The sequence below is a fragment of the Tupaia chinensis genome, unplaced genomic scaffold, assembly GCF_000334495.1.
Source record: "Tupaia chinensis unplaced genomic scaffold, TupChi_1.0 Scaffold000196_1, whole genome shotgun sequence".
NCBI lineage: Eukaryota > Metazoa > Chordata > Mammalia > Scandentia > Tupaiidae > Tupaia > Tupaia belangeri.
The window spans coordinates 715,602-735,030 of record NW_006159671.1 but is presented as its reverse complement, the minus strand read 5'-3'; the positions used below and the strand labels follow the sequence as shown (position 1 = coordinate 735,030).

Below are 19,429 nucleotides of genomic sequence, written 5' to 3'. Positions count from 1 at the left end.
GGAACTGCCACTTTATTTTTAAGTCACTTAGATTGATGTATAATATACATGGAGCAAAACATCCTTTTTGATTTACAGTTTACTGTGCTTTGATAAAAACAGTCATGTAATCAGCACCAAGGTCAAGAAATATATAGGATTTATCTTCACAAACGTCATCATTCAATTTTAACCAAGAGTATCATTATAATGTTAGCTTTGCAGTACTAATGCACTTAAAATTCTTTTAACTGTTATGTCAGCTTCAAATGATATTCCATAAATTTCTGTTCTTAGAGGTAGAACAATTAAAGTACAAAGACCTTCCAACTTGCCTTTTGCATTCCCTTTCTAATTTCTGTGAGATGCAGTATTTGATGTTGTTAGGATATAAAACATTTATATTTTGTGTGGAGGTTAAGTGCTGGACCCCACATGGCTGACTGAATGGTTTGAGTACCAGACTCAGCAGCTTGAAAATCATGCCAGGTGTGTAGCCATGTGTGCCTAAGATCCTGAGGGGAGAGTGGAAGAGAAGGGATTGTGCCGATGTGGCCATTCCCCCTGGGGGATGATTTTCTCACTTTCTTTCTCTTCCTACATCTCTCTATCTCTCTGGCAAGCATATGCAAACTATAGTAAAAAAAAACAAGAACAACAACAAAAACAAAATTTATATTCCATATTATCCTAAAATATAAATTTGTTTTTTTCCTCATCCCTTTGTTGGCTGAATGTAAAAGATTACAATTCCTGACACAGAATTAGAGCTTAGTAAATCTGAACTATGCTTATTAAGTTTATAAAATTATTTTTATGAGAATAATATTAAACGATTAATACTATACAATTGCTTTAGTGATAACAAGAAGAATGAACACCCAAGTTATTAGGTGACTGTGTTTTATAAAACCTCAACACCCTATCATTATATATATAAAATGAGAGAGAAAAAGATCCTAAATTCATGGAAGAGCATATCATGGTCTCCTTGTGTATATTATATGGGCCTTTAATAGTCCCACTACTTTATAATGTAATCACTTTCTAAAAATGTTTTTGAGTTGATTTACTTAGTCATGACAGCCAAAGAGACAGACTAACTGATTTTGGCAGGGTCTCATCATGTCGGAACCCTCCTGTCCCAGCTTCCCAGTCAGCTAGGACCATAGGGACTTGGTAACATGCCCAGCCTGTTTAGGTTGAGCCCAGAACTGAATCATGGCCTTTCATGTAGCCTCAGCCTCCAAGAAGCATGCACCACTACATGTGCCCCTAGAATTTTTGTATGGGCTATACTTCCCTAATCTAAAAATCCAAAATCTAAAATGCTTGAAGTATACAAGATTCTGAGCACCAACATGACTTTGTACGTGAAAAATTACACACCTGACCCCACATGAGGGGTTACACCCAAAATGCCATAGGCCCAATCACAGCAGCATGGCCTGGAGTGCCAAATGCGGCTTGGCAGGCTGGAGGCATACTGGGGTGCCCCACTTCAATTTCTGGACCAATTTAAGGGGCTGGCATGGTGCTGTATGCTCAGGAGATTGAAGCAGGACAATCACAGCTCAGTGACACCCTGTCTAAACCACCATATGCACATATCAAAAAAAACAAAACCAACTAAAAAAAAATTGCAATACAAAGATATTTGTATAAAATTATGTTCCAGCTATGTGCTAAGAGGACTATGAAATACACATGAATTTCATGCTTAGACTTGGGTCACATCCCCAAAATATCTCATTATGTATATGCAAATATTTCAAAATCCAAGTAAAAAAAAATCTGAAATCCAAAACACTTCTGGTCCCAGGCATTTTGGATAAGGGATACTCAATCTGTACCACTAATTGCTTCGAAAGCATTCCTTTAGAAAAACATAAAGAAAATCTTGGCTTTGCAGTAAAACGAGCATCTGCATGACTGGGGCTAGTCATCAAGGCCTACTAAGTACACGAAATAGGCTAAACCATCTCATTTTACTTTTTTGACTTTTCTTTCTTGTCTTTAGATTTTATTAACAAATATACTCAACAGCACAGTGTAAGCAGTTAAATCTCTCTTCAGTATGCGTCTAGATGATCTTAACTCTAATAACAGCTTTACACAAACACGGCACTAAGACAAAATTAGGAGCCTCCCCTTCATCCTTCTGAGAATGGGAAATAGCCCAGCCACTGTTCACACTGCTGTAGGTTCTTAATGAATTTCACTGAGAATTCAATTTAAATGTATTAAGTTGCTGTCAGGTCTTCAGTAAGATCAATGAACACCATTCAGGGAAGTATGAAATCAGTTATCTGAATCTTCCCTGGAATTTCAAGGCAAAAATGAGATTCTCAAAAATGCACTCCAGAAGAGAAACAACAAGGCTTAGTGAAGAGGATGTTAATATAAGAGTCAAATAGATTTGAGTTTAAAAACTAAAAATCAAGACTTGTGCATGTAATCGTGTCATCCAGGACCCTTTATGAGAGAGTTTCTAAAACCTCAAAGGGCTGTAGTAAGGGCTGCTAATAAATAAAGGTAGAGGACATGGTTTGAAAACTAGTAGATAACCAACAAATAGTAGATAATTATTATTTTGTAGTCGCTAACTGTAGTAGTCGTTAAAAAAAATGAAGCCATTGTAATTACAGAAATATATAGCCAACTGTGATAGGGTAAATTATAAATAAAAATTCTGACCAGGTTCATGGCAGATATCAGGAACATATCTTGAAGTGGCTGCAGAAAAGACAGTGATAAAATCGGCACAGTGTGGGAAAGGCAATGAATCCGCTTAAATGCTATTATAAAATGCTATTGTTTGGGAGAATGCTCTACACTTTATGTTTTGGCCATACTGATTCCTAACTATATCATAATTGCCAGAGTGATTCCATAGAACGTGGATGGCAGGAGGCATGACTATGGCCAAGTGCTCACATCATTAGATCCGATGTCTGCCCTGTCCGTGCACTTCTATGTAACGGTATCATCAATGAACTCTGACCCTGGAAACCATCTGTTGATCCTGAAGCTTGGAGAGCAGGAAGGTGCACGGAGAGGTGACTGAAGGGGGACAAATGACGTTCAATTTAGTTTGAATGATTCAGTTCAATAAACATGTATGATGACGTATCAACCTTCCAGAAGTTATGGAGCTCAATGAATGGCCAAAGAAAACAAAACGTAACCCCTGCCCTAAAGACACCTTGCTTGTGTACAGTTGTTCACAGCCTTTTGTGGCAGCGTTCCACAAAAACAATCTCCTTCTGAATGTGCAGAGTTCATATGATTAACTATTTTCCAGAGACATGAAAAGAAAGCCTTCCAAATTTATTGGGAGCCACTTACATACTGACTGGCTGCACTGCACTTGAAAAAACTATAACAACAGAAACCAAACAGTCACAGCTTTAAATGTTCTCATAAATCACAGAGAAGCAAGTTTTATAAATTTAATGAAGTCATGGAAAATTCTCCATCAAAATAAATAATCTCCAACTTAGGTTAAGATATACTTATTTAAAAAATAATTATTTTATTTAACTTCATTTATTATTATTATTTCTTAAAATTTGACCAGAGAGAGACAATGAGAGAGAGGGAAAGTGAGAAAGCAAGCTACCAGGTTGGGGACTCAAACCGTGGTTGATCATGTGAGAGTCCAGTGCCTTTAACTATCATGCCACCTGCTGGACCCCGGTATAATATACACTAATGGGAAAAAAGGGAACTAAATGGCATGAAGAAAAAAAAAAAAACACACAAAATAATTAGTTAGTTTTTATTTAAGAATTTGTTAGATTTTGATTCAAATATCAAGAAGTCTCCAAAACCTACTCTTTAGGTTTTTATATATATTTCAAAACAAAAAACTCTTCTGTAAAAAGTGTTCCGGAGAATACATGAACTTCAAGTCCTGCACATTATACATAATGTCCTCTCAACAATATAGTAAACGAATGTCTTAAAGCTTTTTCTAATGGAAACATCTTTCATCTCTATTGGGAACGTTCTCAGTCATGCATAGTTTATTTGAAATCCAAAGGTTCATTTGGTTCTGCCAAACTAAAATTAGATTATTAAAACCAGAATTTTATACTCACCTGATCCTCCTTTAGCCAAGTACTTGTTCTTTGCATAAAGGACAGAATCTAACATAGACTCGAAAAGAAGAAAATAGCCCTGGAAAAAAAAAGAAAAAGACAAAATAAGATTTCAGAGAAGTACAATGTCTTATCTTCTTATGAGGATAAGCAGATCAAATATTTGGGCTAATTTCTGCATCATTAAATAATTATATTTTTGTCTTTGCCATACAACATTCTGCAGTCTGAAATTATTATTCAAGTTTTTTTTTTTTTTTTTTTACTCATGAGCAAGCACATACTTGTGTATATGAGAGCATTTTAACGTAAAGGAAGCACTTCACAGCTCTGCTTAGGCTGCCTACATTGCTGGAATCACTACCTGTGAACTTTGAGGACATTATTAAGTATCACTTGCGAGAACCAATGTCAGTTCTACCCTTACCTTTTATTTTTTAGGTTTTTACCATAGGGCATGTGCGCTGGCTGGAGAGAGACAGAGACCTTAATCTCGGCTTTCTAAATCAAAACCATTCCCATCCACCCATTTGTTACGTGCATAAAGAACCGTCTGATGGGATAACTACGAACAGCCTTTAGCAACATGAACAAAAAAAGAAAAAATCTGCAAACCCAAGATGGATAATCTTCATAAGAGATTAGCAGCAAATTTTAATTTGTAGAAAACACAGCTCTCATGCTTGAATCACTCATAAAGGAACTAATTCCTAATTAAATTGCAGCTAGCAACACTACACTGGCATTTCTTACTCTACCAAACACACCAATTCATTGATAAGAAAATAACTGTTACATATTAAAGATGAAGCTTCTTTATTAATGTGCTCACATAAGGAAAATTAAGGATTTGATGGAAATTGTTTTGTTTTTCTGGCTAGAATACATCAGTAATATGTTAAACTCTTTTTTCTTTTCTTTTCCTTTTCTTTTTTTTTTTTTTGGAGAGGTTTTTGCTATAGGGCACGTGAGCTGCCAGAGACAGAAAGTGAGAAATCACCCCACCCCCCAGGGGAATGGCCACTCTGCAATCCCTTCTCCTCCATTCTCCTCTCAGGATCTTGGGCACACAAGCACATGTGCCAGGCGTCAGTTTAAGCCACCAGGTCTAGAACTCGAACTGCAGCCGACTACATGGGAGTCCAGCAACATAGCCATTAGGCCAACTGCTAGTCCCAAACTCTTAAAGTTATTACCCCATTAATGTGATATGTGTATTCAAACAAGAGGCTTGTGGAATTCAATGAAGAAATCTTTACCATTCTAATATAATTCATGCAACTCTACATATAAAAATGCTTACAAATAGGCATTCATCCATTGATTTAAGTGAATTATAAATTATGCCAAGAAATTATTATAAGAGGGTACATCCATTTGCCTTATGGAAAAGATTAGTTAGCAAAACGTGATAATCTATTAGGGTTCCTATTTGTAAGATTCCAGTACTTTAAAAGTTATAATAAAAAATATGGTATGAATTAAGTACTCTCTATAGTGAAATCTTACTTGGCTAAGGACAAAAGAAAAAGTCTGTTATTAGCGTGGCACTGTGTCAAACTGTTCTCTAGTATTACTCTTTAAAATCAGTTAGCTATGAACCAGCAGGTGGCATGCAGGTTAAGATACTAGATCTCACATGTCCTACGATGTGGTTCAAGTCCTGGACTCAGAGGCTTGGAAAATACTCCAAGCACGTGTGTGTGTGCGCGTGTGTGTGTATGCCTGAAATCCTGAGAATGGAGAAGGGACGGTGGTGTGGCCATTCCCTCGAGGGCGGGGGGGGTGTGTGTGATTTCTCACAAGCCCTCCTCCCACAGGTGAATGCATGCGTCCTATAGTAAAATCAGCTAAATCTAAGCATTGTGTATTCATATTCTCAAAGTCGATCTCGCTTCTATGCATTACAATTAAACCAAAAAAACAAAAATCTCTTGAATCAATCATTAAAAATAACTTGTCTGGCAGCATCCTCATTCATTGTGCTTTTTGTTTGTTTTTGTTTTTGTTTTTTAAGAGGGCACATGTGCTTGCCAGAGAGAGGGAAACAGAGAAATCTCCCCCAGAGGGATTGTCACATCACAATCCTTTCTTCTTCATTCTCCTCTTGGGATTTTGGGCACACACGCACACACACACACACACACACACACATACACACACGAGCAGTGTGATTCCCAAGCTGCTGGGTCTGGGACTCGAACCAGACAGCAGTGTGAGAGTCTAGCAATTAACCACCATGCCGCCTGCTGGCTCTAAAATAGGTTTTTTTTTGTGTGTGTGTTTTTTTTTCCAAATAGTTTTTGCTATAGGGCACATGTGCTCACTGGAGAGACAGAGACAGAAAGAGAGAAATCACCCCCCAGGGGGAATGACCATGCCACAATCCCTTCTCCTCCATTCTCCTATCAGGACCTTGGGCATGCACACGCTCCCAGAGTGAGTTTTAAGTCACCAGGTCTGGGACTCGAACAGCGGTCGACTACATGGGAGTCCAACAACATAACCATTGTGCCATCTGCTAGTCCCAGGATAAAGTTTTTATTAGTTACTCATCAGAGATTAAATTATATCATATTTAAAATGTGGTCAATAACAATAGCACAGTGGTTAAGCGAGTGGACTCCTGAGTTGAAACCCCAGGGACCAGCAATTAGCATAATGGCTATGTTGCTGGACTCCCATGTAGTCGACTGCAGTTCGAGTCCTGCACCTGGTGACTTAAAACTCACGGCGGGCACGCGTGCGTGCCCAAGATCCTGAGAGGAGAAAGGAGGTGAAGGGATTGCAGCGTGGCCATCCTCCCTGGGGGGTGATTTCCCGCTTTCTGTCTCTGTCTGTCTGGTTGGGCAGTCGCGGAGTCCTGTGTAAGAAAACTTGCAAAAAAAAAAAAAAAAAAAAAGATGAACCCCTTTTCCTATGGGAACTTGGGCAAGTTAACATAATTATGCTTCAGTTTCCTCATCTGTAAAGTGACAGATGTAATAATAGGTTTCCTCATCTGTAAAGTGACAGATGTAATAATAGGTGTTCTATTTCATAGAATTACTGTGAAGATTAAACATATAACATGTATAAAGAGTTTGAAACGACTAACCTTAGTCAAATAAATTGTTATTTCTAAAACATACAGTCGTATATGGTAATCCGTGAGGGATGGGTCCAGAATCCCCTCCCTTGGACCCCAAAATCCATGCTGCATAGTCCTCTCATTCTGTATAGGCCCAGAGGCACAGAAGCTGCAGCAGACAGCCTCCAATGTCCGCAGATGCTGAACATGGAGATGGGGAGTCCTTCATTACCCATGGATACAAAGGGCCAATTATATTTGTAAGGGGCTAATCAGAATTCTAATTTTTATTATGTTCTGGGGTTTTTTGGAGTCTATCAGAATACATTTTCTTGTGTCGTTTATTTTTTTAGGTTACCCAATAATGTGCTTATGTGTGTGCTTGAGAAAAATTATAAAGCCACTCAAAATTTCTTTAAAATGAGAATGTTAGTCTGATCAAAATACTTTGTTCAAATTGGCCAAATCAGTGCCGGTTCCAATTCTGAGGTTCTTCTTCTCATAAGGATATTAACAAAATCTGCCCCCCCCCACCAGGACAAAAAAAAATCCATTTTAGTTACTCCTATGAGTTTTGGTATTTATAGTTGAGACTCACCATATGACTGGTTCCATCTGAAATAATAAACATCAATAAGCACTTCCTTACCCCATTACAGAAACCTTTACTAAAAACCAGAATCATGACTGGACAATATTAGGGATAATTCCGAATTAAACAGCCTAATTTTCCTAAGGTTCTAACTGTTTAAACATAAGAGATACCCACCTTGGAGCCAGCAAGTGGCATGGTGGTTAAGGACACATGGTTGACTGAGGTTCAAGTCCTGGGCCAGGTGGCTTGCTTTCTCATTTTCCACTCTCTCTCTCTCTGTCCCTCTCTGCTCAAATTAAAATAAAGTTAAATGAAAAGAACTCTTTAAGAAAAAAAGAGATACCCACTTTACAGAGTGCTATGGTTTGAACCTGCACCCCCAAATTAATCCACTGAATTTTGGTTATGATGGGATTAAGAAGGTATAAACATTTTTAAAAGAATTATCTTATTTATCATTATTATTTTTTTACATTTGCTAGAGAGCATGTGCACTCACCAGAGAGTGACAGAGAGAAAGAGAGAGAGAGAGCAAAATTTGAGAAAGCATACTGCCAGGTCTGGGACCTGACCCATAGTCAGCCACTTGGGAGTCCAGTGCCTTAACCACCATGCCATCTGCTGGCCCCAAGAGGGTATACACTTAACCCAACTGTGGTGTTGAAAAAAACTTGGGCCTTTGGGAGATTAGGAATAGACACAGCCACCAAGGTGGGCCCCAGTGATGAGTCCTACAGGGTTTACAAGGAGAAGGGATAAGGAGACATGTAACAGGAACATGGGTCCTGCCTCTCACCATGTGTCACTATATGCCACCACATGCCGTGTGCTGCTCAGGACCATCCAGAGTCCCCACCAACAAGATCCTCATCAGATGTGGCCCCTTGACCTTGGGCCTCCAAAACTGTGAGCCAAATAAACCTCCGTTCTCTTTACACATGATCTGACCTGTGGTGTTCAGTTATTACGCCACAGAGAACAGACTGAGAGAGTGGGGTGAGGTGATTTAAGTCATAAAGCTGGAGAGAGAAACCTGGACCATCTTTAACTCCCCTGACAAAACACTGGGCTCAAGATTCAATTCCCACCACTATAAAACTCAATGGTGAGAGGGAATACAAACAAGAGAGAGAAGAAAATCATCCCTGGCAGCAGAAACACCCTACCATACATCCCACGTTTGCTTTTGTTTACTCACGTGAAGAACTTAGCCCAGTGGCTGACACACAGTGGACAAATAAAGCCCATGGAAGACCACAATGATACGACACTTGGGTTTGGCAGAGTTACCATACAGAGTCAGCCCTTTACTATTAGGTACAATTGGGATTAAAATAAATAGAAGCAGGAGGCTAAAGTGAGTCTTTCTTCTTTCATCTTTTTCTAATTTTTAATCTGTTTTTCTCTCTTCGCTAGTATACCATTTTAAAAAAATACCCTTTTTGGGACTAGAGATGGCATAATGGTTATGTCACTGAACTCCCACAGTCGACCACAGTTCAAGTCCCAGACCCAGCGGCTTAAAATTCAGGCAGGGCGCCTGTGTGCATGTGCCCGAAGTTCTGAGAGGAGAATGGAGAAGGGATTGTAGGGTGGCCATCCCCCAGCGGGGATTTCTTGCTTTCTGTCTGTCTCTGGCCATTCTCGGCCCCCCTACCCCTGGCAGGTGATTTCTTGCTTTCTGTCTCTGTCTCCCTCTGTATCTCCGGCAAATGCATGTGCTCTATGGCAAAGATCTCTTTTTTTAAAAAAGAAATCCTCTTCTCTATTTTTTATAATAAATTTTCATCACCAGATACTTGCCTAAGTATCTGATGAGGCTTCTATTCTATCCGAGCAGTCTCTAAACCTTAAGAACAATGGAACTAGCGAATAAATGGAAAAGCATTCCTTCAAAATAAGGTTAGATTCCACATTTCCTCATAATTAGGAGAGATGCTATTATTTAAGACTCAGTGATGATAGACAATTTCATTCATTTCACCTAGTGTTCAGATATCTTCACTTCCTCATCAAAAATACCTCTGTGTAAAACAGCCTCTGCTTTTTGCTTCGAGTTCCACTTTTCTACTTTGCACTTCATCACATTTCTGAATTAAGACACTATTTACTTCTGAGTTTATTTTGTCTCTTTACTAAAATACATGCTTCAAGGAGAGCAGGAACTTTGTCTGTGTTATCTGAAGCAATAATCCTGAGGGCTGGAAAAGTGCCTGGTATATGGTAGAAACTCAACAGGTAATTTTTAAATGATTAGAGTTACTGTGTATTTGTGCAAATGAAACAATGCCTGCATTTTGTTATTTTTCTAGTACTACTTAGAATCAGTTATTTTAAAATTATATCTTGGGCTAGCTCCATACCACAATGCTCAAAGGAGCCAAAGCTCACATGGCCAGTCATGTGGTTTGAATCCTGGCACAAGCAGCTTAAAAACTACACTGGGGCATGCGGGCATCCCCACAATCCTGATAGGAAGGAGGAATGGAGGGAAAAGGATTGTGGTGTGACCATGCCACATTGAGGAGTTCTCTCTGTGTGTCTGGCAAGCACACACATCCTCAGGCAATAAAACAGAAAACAAAAAAATTACATATTTTTAAAACAAAAACTGTCAAATAGTACTGGTAATAACTAAAATTCACTTTAATGCCTTTGTAAGGATTAGCTCATTTTCCCAATGTATGTTTTATTATTTCCATTTGGCTAATGAGATAATTAAGGCTTAAACTTATTTAAATAAGTTAGGACCTAAAAGAGAGCTCACAGTGGGCCACCAGGTGGCATGGTAGTGAAGGCGGACTCCTGCATGGCCAGCTGTGGTTTGAAAATCCCACTGGGCAAGTGTGTGTGTGTGTGTGTGTGTGTGTGTGTGTGTGTCCAAAATCCCAGAAGAAGGGAGGAGACAGGATATGGCAAAATCCAAACAAACAAACAAAAAACTCATAGTCATACAAAAATGAGATAGCCTTTTGAACTTTAGTCTAACTACAAAGGCCAAATTCTGAATCACTATACTATGTTGCTTCTAAAATTGACTTCCTTGATTGAAAATAAGCTTTTATTATACTATTGGGTTGTCGGGAAAGTCATGATGCATTGTTGCATAGAAAAACATAGAAAAATATGTCATGACTTTCCTGATGACCTAATACATGAGTAATTAAGAACCCAGTGTTCCAAAATGAAAAATTTCCCATAGATATATTAAACCAAATTAGAATTTACAACAGGCATGTGGTTCAGAATATTTCAGAGTGATAGTATGGTTGGTAACTAGTTCTTGGTCACCTCCATTATGAAAATACTAGCTTGGAAAATCACTGTACATACTAATATATATGTAGAACTCACATATGTCACTTGCAAGGTAATTAATAATCCATTAAAATATTATTAGATTAGAAATTCATATAAGTGTTGCTAACGGCCACTGTCCTCTCTCTTAACTTACCACTTTCCTGAACTTCTTTCTACTATAGGTTCCCTATGTGACAGAAAGTTCCTGGGAACTGTCCTTGGTTCTGAACCAAGCCATTCATTACTGGTATCAGAGGCTTTGCTCCAAATGCCCTGTTCATCTGCAGTGTAATTCAGACTGTAATTTCACAGGCTGCTGCCTCACCTGTAGGGGTGCCATCTGGATGGAGAATTATACCTAATATTTTCTCCCATGATGCTCATGGGACATTGTTCTTTCAAAAGTGACATTTACTTTTTAAAATTAAATATTGCATTTTCGATTCAAAAATTAATTACTATGAAGGAACATATGGAGTTACATTGGGGACTGGAGTATTAACATTATTCAATGAATTGGGAACATTGTTTTTCAAATGCCTGCTCATGATATCTTCATAGAACAGCTACATTAGTGATAAAAGAAACCTGTAGCACCTTTAGTATAAGGTACTTTTCTTATGTTTTTCTGAGTTCAAAAAGCTAAATTAATGATATGTTCTCAAACCAAAATTTAACTATTAGAACAAAAAAGTGGGGCAAGAGGAGTTAATCTGGAGAATAGCTGATGAAAAGTTAATTGCAACAGACACATAAGACTACAAAGCATAATTTCAAGTTCTAAATAGTATGCCTCTAAATCATAATCAATATCTGATAACATTTTTTCCAATATTACTTTATAACCCTCTAAGATGTACTGTTGGCAGAATTTTATCCAACGTGAATGAGACTGGCAGTTAGTTGTTAATGGAAAACAATATACTGGGTTGTCAGGAAAGTTATGATGCATTTTTGCATAGAAAAACATAGAAAATGTGTCATGACTTTTTTGGCAACTTAATAGTTTTAAGTAAAAAACACATAAATGTAGATTTGTTTGCCAGATATACTTTGGAGACATCTCCACTGGCTGGTGTCTTCACCATCTTCCCTGCATAAACTACAATTATAGTTCATAGATATCTTCTGGTTATGGTTACTTTAAAACACTAAGGAAATCTAAGTGGACTTGCCAAGTGGGAAACATCCTGACTCCCTTCATCCGTTCCTCCACTCTTCGACTCCGAGTCCTGCACAGGTGCTTTATTCATCCTCTTCATTCCCCGGCATTATTTAAAGGGATCCCACTTCCTGAGTTTTTCTAAAGCTATCCATTTTGTTTTCACGGGGGCGGGGGGGAGAGGCCAAAAAAACACAAACAAACAAACAAACAAAAAACAACTATTCGTCAGAAAAGTCATTATGTGTTTTTCAATACAAAAATGCTCCATGACTTCAACTATCCAAGTGGGTGGGGGGGGGGTCAAAAAGTACACAGAAATGCTCATTAGAAAATGGTATTAAAAAAATAGGGATTTCGAACATTTTTTGCACTAAAATAAACTCATGCTTCAATTACACTTTTCATGAACTTCCTGAAGTCCCCTTGTATCTTTTGTATTATCGTGCTTAATTGTTTATGTTCACCTTTTACTGAACATAAATACACAAGTAAGCAGACCCATTAAGCTCTTGGTGACATGTAACCCAACAGAGGCGTGTGGCAGTGGCAGCATACTGAAGGTGGCTTTAGTGCCCATGGAACCATGGGAACTTTGCAGTGTGCTATATAAAAAGAATGTAGAATATAACTCATTTGGTGAATGCAGGCTGGGGTGAGGGGAGCTTCTATTATATATCCCATGTAACAAAATACACTGTCATGATGTCATTTCTTCTGGAAAATCTTCCTTGATGCTCCAGAATAGGACAGGTAGCATTTATAACACAACTTAAATTAAAGAATGAATTATTATCAATGTACAGAAGTAAGAATTCTTTAGCCGGGTTTCTCAACCTTGGCATTCTGACATTTTGGGTCAGATAACACCTTATCATAGGTGCTGTTCTGTCTATTGTGGGATGTTTGGTAGAATTCCTGACATCTACCCAACAGATGCATGACTTTCTTTTCCCTTCCCCATTCCAAGTTGTAACAGTCTAAAATATTTCCAGACATTGTCCACAGCCCAAATATCCCCCGGGTTACAAAATCTTCCTCTCATCCAGCAAGAACCACTGTTCCCAAGGTATCCAAAAAGTAATTGGATAAATACTCTTTTCTAACCTACAGAGTTTCTGCCAAAAAATGCATCAAACTTAGCTAGTACACGATGTATTATAACCTTATTTATTTCATTGTTATATTTATGAGTCTGGGATACTGAAAACTTGAATTGCAAGATTTTTTTTCAATGATTCCACAGTCTATCACATGACCCTTTCATTTTAGAATATTTTAATGCTAAGTACTTAATTTATCACAAATGTAAAAATGAAGTTACATGAGAGTTTTTTTTTCTTTTTCTTTTCTATCTTTTTTTTTTTTTTGAGAGGTTTTTGCTATAGGGTGCATGCGCTCGCCAGACAGAGACATAGAGACAGAAAGTGAGAAATCACCCCCCAGGGGGGATGTCCACGCCGCAATCCCTTCTCCTCCATCCTCCTTTCGGGATCTTGGGCACGCATGCACACTCGCCCAGCGTGAGTTTAAGCCACTGGGCCCGGGACTCGAACCTCAATCGACTACATGGGAGTCCAGCGACATAGCCATTACGCTAACTGCTGGTCCCAAGTCACATGAGAGTTTTGAAAATAATTATTCACTATCCTTTTGGATAAGATACTTTCCTTAAGGACAGCTCTACACCAACTAGGACATTATAATATACTCTCACACACTTGACTGGTAACATTGAGCAATACAGAACACCTGGGCCCTTTGCATTTCTCTGCCATAGAATGTATGAGGAAAAGATGGAAAACACGCACAGGCATCTTTGTTCACTGCTTATATGTGACCAAGATAAATTTCTTAAAAGCAGAATTCCAGGAGTAAAGGATGCACACGTTTAAAATGCACATCTTTATCTGAACTGCCACATGGAAGGATGACCACCATTTTTATTCCCACAATTGTCTGAGTGGATTAAAGGCCCACATGTAAAAGGGAAAAGTACAAACTTCGTACTGAGTATTTTCATGTTCTTTGAAAAAAAAAAAAAAAAGTACTAAAAACAGACAAATAAGTTTGACTACATTAAAACTCAGAAACTCTGCTCACCAAGATATTCAAAAAAAGAATTCAAACAAACGTTAATTCTGTATATTATACTTATCTATATACGATGGAGTATCTTATGGTCATAAAAAGAAATGAGAAATATCAGTAACCTCATCGACCCACCAAGATGGCGATGCAAGCGACCAAGAGGGTGAACATGCGACTTCCACCTGAAGTAAATCGGGTTTTATATATAAGAAATCTGCCACATGAAATCACAGCTGAAGAGATGTCGATATATTTGGGAAATACGGACCTATTCATCAGATCAGAGTGGGGAACTCGTCTGAAACTAGAGCAACAGCTTATTTGGTGTATGAAGATATCTTTGATGGCAAGAATGCGTGTGGTTCCCTGTCAAGCAGCCAATGTTTGTAACAGATACCTTGTGGTTTTGTACTATAATGCCAACAAGGCGTTTCAGAAGATGGACACAGAGGAGGAGGAACAGCTGAGGTTTAAGGAAAAATATGGCATCAACACAGATCCACCAAAATAAACATTTTCCACATTTTCATTTTGGTCTAAAACCCAAGAATGATCGCCTTCACCATCTCCTTTCTTTTTCCTTTTTAATTAATACAGAATATTGTGATTTCTTATTTGAGATTTAAAATGTCCTATTTGAAACTTTGATACATAGTAGAACATAATATGTTAATAAACTGGTAGCTTTTTATTAAAAAAATAAAGAGAAATATCTCTGTAAGGCATTTCCAAGATAAATTTTGAGTGAAAATTCTAAGCAGGCTATAGAATATGCTAACTTCTGCATAAGCATAAAAGTGAAAACATAAATAAATATGCATCCAGTATTTTCAAAAGAAACCAAAAGTTAAAAAGAAAATAATTATCTATCTACTAAGTGAGAGAAAAGAAGAAGGAATAAAAATCATATTAATTTTTTTGAATAATTGAAGCAAACAACTAGGGCCAGCCAGTGGCATGGTGTTAAGATCTCACAAGCATGAGGTTCACATTTCAGACCTGGTACCCTGAAAAACACACAAGGATGAATGTGCCTGCATGTTGAAGATCAGGAACGGAAAAATGGAGGAGGGATTGCGGTGTGGCCATCTCCTACGGAGGGCGCTTTCTCGCTTTCCCTTTCTCTCCCCTCTCTAGTGATTGCACATGTTCTCTAGCAAATTAAAAGCCAAACAAACAAACAAAAAAAAAACAAGCAAATCATACACAACGGAAAAAGAAGCAATCTCTCCCATATTGAAAAACACAAAAGCTGAAACAAATAAGCTGATTGAGCATACCCTCTAGCAAATTAAAAAGAAACAAAACGAAACAGTGTAAATTCTTTTTTTATTGCCACAGGGTGAGCGCACTTGCTACAGAGAAGCAAGAAAGTGAAAAATAAGACCACCCAAGTGGAGGTATACCCCACTCCTCCACTTCCCCATCCCGTCAGAATCTGGGGCACAAACACATGCCCAGGGTGTTTTCAAGCTGGCAGGTCTGAAATCTGAACTGAGATCATCCATGTGGGATCCGGCTTCCTTAACAAAGGGGCCAAGGGGCAGGCCCTCCTAATGTCTTTGAATGTTAAGAAAATTTAGTTACATCTGTCCACTAGGAACCCAGATGGTCTTCTTTATACACTGCTTTCCCATGAATGAACTATTTTCTAATGAAAAAAAAAAAAAATCAAGATTATTTGATTCTAAGTTCAGGCAGAATAAAATCACCAGAAAATGTCTTGTGGTATCAGAAAATAAGATCCAAATCAACAATTATTTCACATTTTCTGTTTTTTATTACAATACGTGAATATCTGCAATTCAGATATTATGTTGGGGACTACTGGGGTTTGTTAAAAAGAGACAAGAGACAAGGAAAAAAGGGAAGAATTTAAAGTATAAGTTAAGGGGGCCAGCAAGTGGAGGCCAGCAAGACTCCCACATGGCTGCCTCGGTTCAAGTCCTGGACCTGGCAGCTTGCTTTCAAATATTCCCTCTCTGTCTGGCAAGTGCACATGCCCTATAGCAAAGTTATAATAATAGTAATAATAATAAGTAAAATAAAATAATTTAAAGAAGAAAATGCTTGGGACTAGCATTCCAGATTTCAGATATTTGCATACACATAAATATTACGGCTTGGGGATGATGTCTAAGTCTAAACACGGGATTCGTTTAGATTCCATGTACACCTGATACACAGAGCCTGAGGTAATTTTATGCAATATTATTGTACTGCAGCAATAGAGAATCTGACTGATCTCTTCAAACCAGGTCAGTGGAATTTTCCACTTGTGTAATCTGTGGGCACATAGAAGGTTTTGGATTTTGGAACATTTCAAGTTTTGGATTAGAGATGCTCAGCCTGTATATAATGGGAAAATCTATGTTTAAATAAGTCCAATAGACAAAACACTGTTTACTATCTTTTTTCTTTCTTGGTGATGCATCATACAGTTGAAGATACCTTAAGATTCAATGAAAAATTTCCTTGGTATAGTTTCATAAATTCCTCTGGAAGTCTTATATTTGTAAAGAAGTAATCTTTGTGATCTGAACATTTCTCTTTCTGCTATTGCTCATATTCGGAAATAGATTTTGAAGGCTGAGTTTATGTTCAGCGGCTTTGCTAAACTTTCTTCATTTTATCTTAGGTCTCTCATAACCTATCCTTCATCATTTCTATCTGCTTATCTCACTGTGGTGAATTGAATAATACATTTTCATAGTTACGCTACAGTTCACAAATCTTTGCAATAGCTGTGCCTAAGGTATGCATGTTTAAATAGTGAATTATCTTTTGATTCCAACAAATATATTTTTCATTTCTTGAAATTCCTTTGCAAAAATAAATGCACCTGTTCATTTCTAACATCTCAAGGATGGTTGATCTTTGTGATGTATCCATTAATTCTTTAAACGTATCACCCATGGCTGTTCTACAGTCTATTCTGACTACACTAATATCTTTAATAGTTGGGGGTCTAAAATCAATTATTGGCTGTTCCTGATGATCCTCTATCACAGCAATTCATTTTCCCCTAAGTCAGATGATTTTTGTGAGTCCTTCCCTTGATATTAATGAAAAGGAGTACTATGAATCTAAATGGGGAGATTGGAGACACTTTCTCCAGAACAGACATGTTTCTGTCTCAGCCAGCAGCTTCTCCCCGCCTCTCCTCCTGGGGCACAGGTGTCAACCCCCGACAGCCTGTCTACCGGTCAGACTCTAACATGCAGTCTGCAGAGAAAAGTTTTATTTTTTGCTTTGTTTTGGTAAAGGAGATTGCCTGAGGCTTTCCAAATGCTTGAGAAATCAACAAAGTCTTTTAAAAATGTAAAATATGTATTCTGAGTTAACGGTTCTGTAATGAAAGGGTCCCTTAGAGCACCTAGGCACCCTTAATTCTGGGAGTTTTTTCTTTTTAAATAGCAGATTAATTCTAAAACATGATCATTGGGTTTTTCTCTTTAAGGTGTATAAAGAGAATACCTCAAAAAAAAAAAAAGAGTAATACCTAGAATTATTTTTAAAATGCACTTGAATGTGGGATACCAGCTAAATCAGTAATTAGAAATATTAGCCTAAAATTCAAGTATGAGATAACGAAAAGTTGAAAATCAGTGATCTAACTTTTCATCTCAAGAAGGTAGGAAAAAAGCTGCAAATAAAACTAAAAGAGAAGGAATGATAAAGATAAAATCATAAAGAAATATCATAGGAAATAAATGTATGAAAGAGAGAAATTAAAATTTGCCAAACTCTTAGCAAAACTGATCTAGATACATTACAGGTAATTTCGTAAGTACAAAGAATAGATCAGGCCCCAGGGTGTTTACTGTTCCTTTTTCCTTCTCTAAAAGCCTCCCTCCCTTCCAGGAGAGAAACAGAGACACAGAATGAAGGGAGCACTTGATGCCAAGGGATCTTGATGGCATGACTCACCCCGAGCTTCAGTAAGCCGGGTCATGGGCGAGGATGTGACCAGTGTGCTCAGGAAGGTCCCCGAACTTGAGCTGTGAACCTTCCCATGTGGAGACCCACTGAGCCACTGTCTGCCTCCTGCCCTCTGTTTCTTTCTGATCAAGAACTTTAATTGGAACCAGCACAGAATCCCTACAGGATAAAGAAGCGGAGAAGGGATTGTGGGATGGCCACGCCCATTCGGGGATGCTTTCTTCCCTCTCTGTCTCTTTCTCTGGCAAGCACATTCCCTTCTGGCAATGCAAATAAATAAATAGAATAAAAATGCACAGCATGAGAACTGTAACACTGCACTGCATACTAGAAACTGGCTGAGAGAGTAGATTTTAGTTGTTCTTATCCCTGCCACTCCCAACGCACACTCAGCTAGGTGAACTGATGGGCACAGTAATTTGGTTGACAGTAGTGATCAGTTCACAATGTGTGTGTGTGTGTGTGTGTGTGTGTACATAAAAATGTGTTTTATACTTTAAAAGGAATATTCCTTTTTAAATATACATAATAGAAAGATAAATTACCTTAAATAAACATGAAAATATAAAATGAAAGGCAAGCCTAAACTAGAAATGTGTTTATCTAAAAGACAAACAATAGTTTATTAAATAACCAACTCATAGCAGTGATTTAACTTTTAAAATTATATTCTTATCTAGAGATAAGTCAAGAGAAGACACAGCCACAGAAAAGGTTTGAGAGGCCCCCAGAATCTCTAGTTGGGCTTTTTGATGAAGGTCTTTTCCTGTACAAAGCCAATCTAAATAGGCTGCAAGAGGTGTCTATTTTGTCAGATGTACAGATACTGAAACAAAGTTACAAGGAGCATGAAGAAGCAGGAAATGGCCCATCCAGAGAAGGAAAATTAATCTCCAGAGGCAAACCCTATAAAAAGAAAGGTATACAAAATACCTGATGCAAAATTCAAAATAACCATCATCAAGATACTCAACAAGCCAGGATTATTATGCATGAACAAAAGGAAAGTTCAACCAAGAGATAAAAAGTAGAGAAAGGAACCAAACAGAAATTTTGGAGATGAAGAATGCAACAAGTGGGATCAGCAGTTGGCATAATGGCTCTATGTCGCTGGACTCCCATGTAGTCAACCACGGTTCGAGTCCCAGATCCAGTGGCTTGAACTCACACCAGGTGCATGTGCGTGC

At 38.0% G+C, this 19,429-nt stretch overlaps 1 protein-coding gene and 1 pseudogene across 1 annotated transcript in view; one reads left to right on the top strand and one right to left on the bottom strand.

Moving 5' to 3' along the window:
* Window positions 1–19,429, bottom strand: part of PRMT3 (protein arginine methyltransferase 3) — a 128,605-nt gene that overhangs the window by 51,478 nt on the left and 57,698 nt on the right. The window contains exon 11 of the mRNA XM_006146901.3: window positions 4,083–4,161. Within this exon, the coding sequence (XP_006146963.1) occupies window positions 4,083–4,161 (79 nt within the window). The remainder of the gene's footprint in view (window positions 1–4,082; window positions 4,162–19,429) is intronic.
* LOC102493220 (splicing factor 3B subunit 6 pseudogene) lies at window positions 14,440–14,811 on the top strand (annotated as a pseudogene).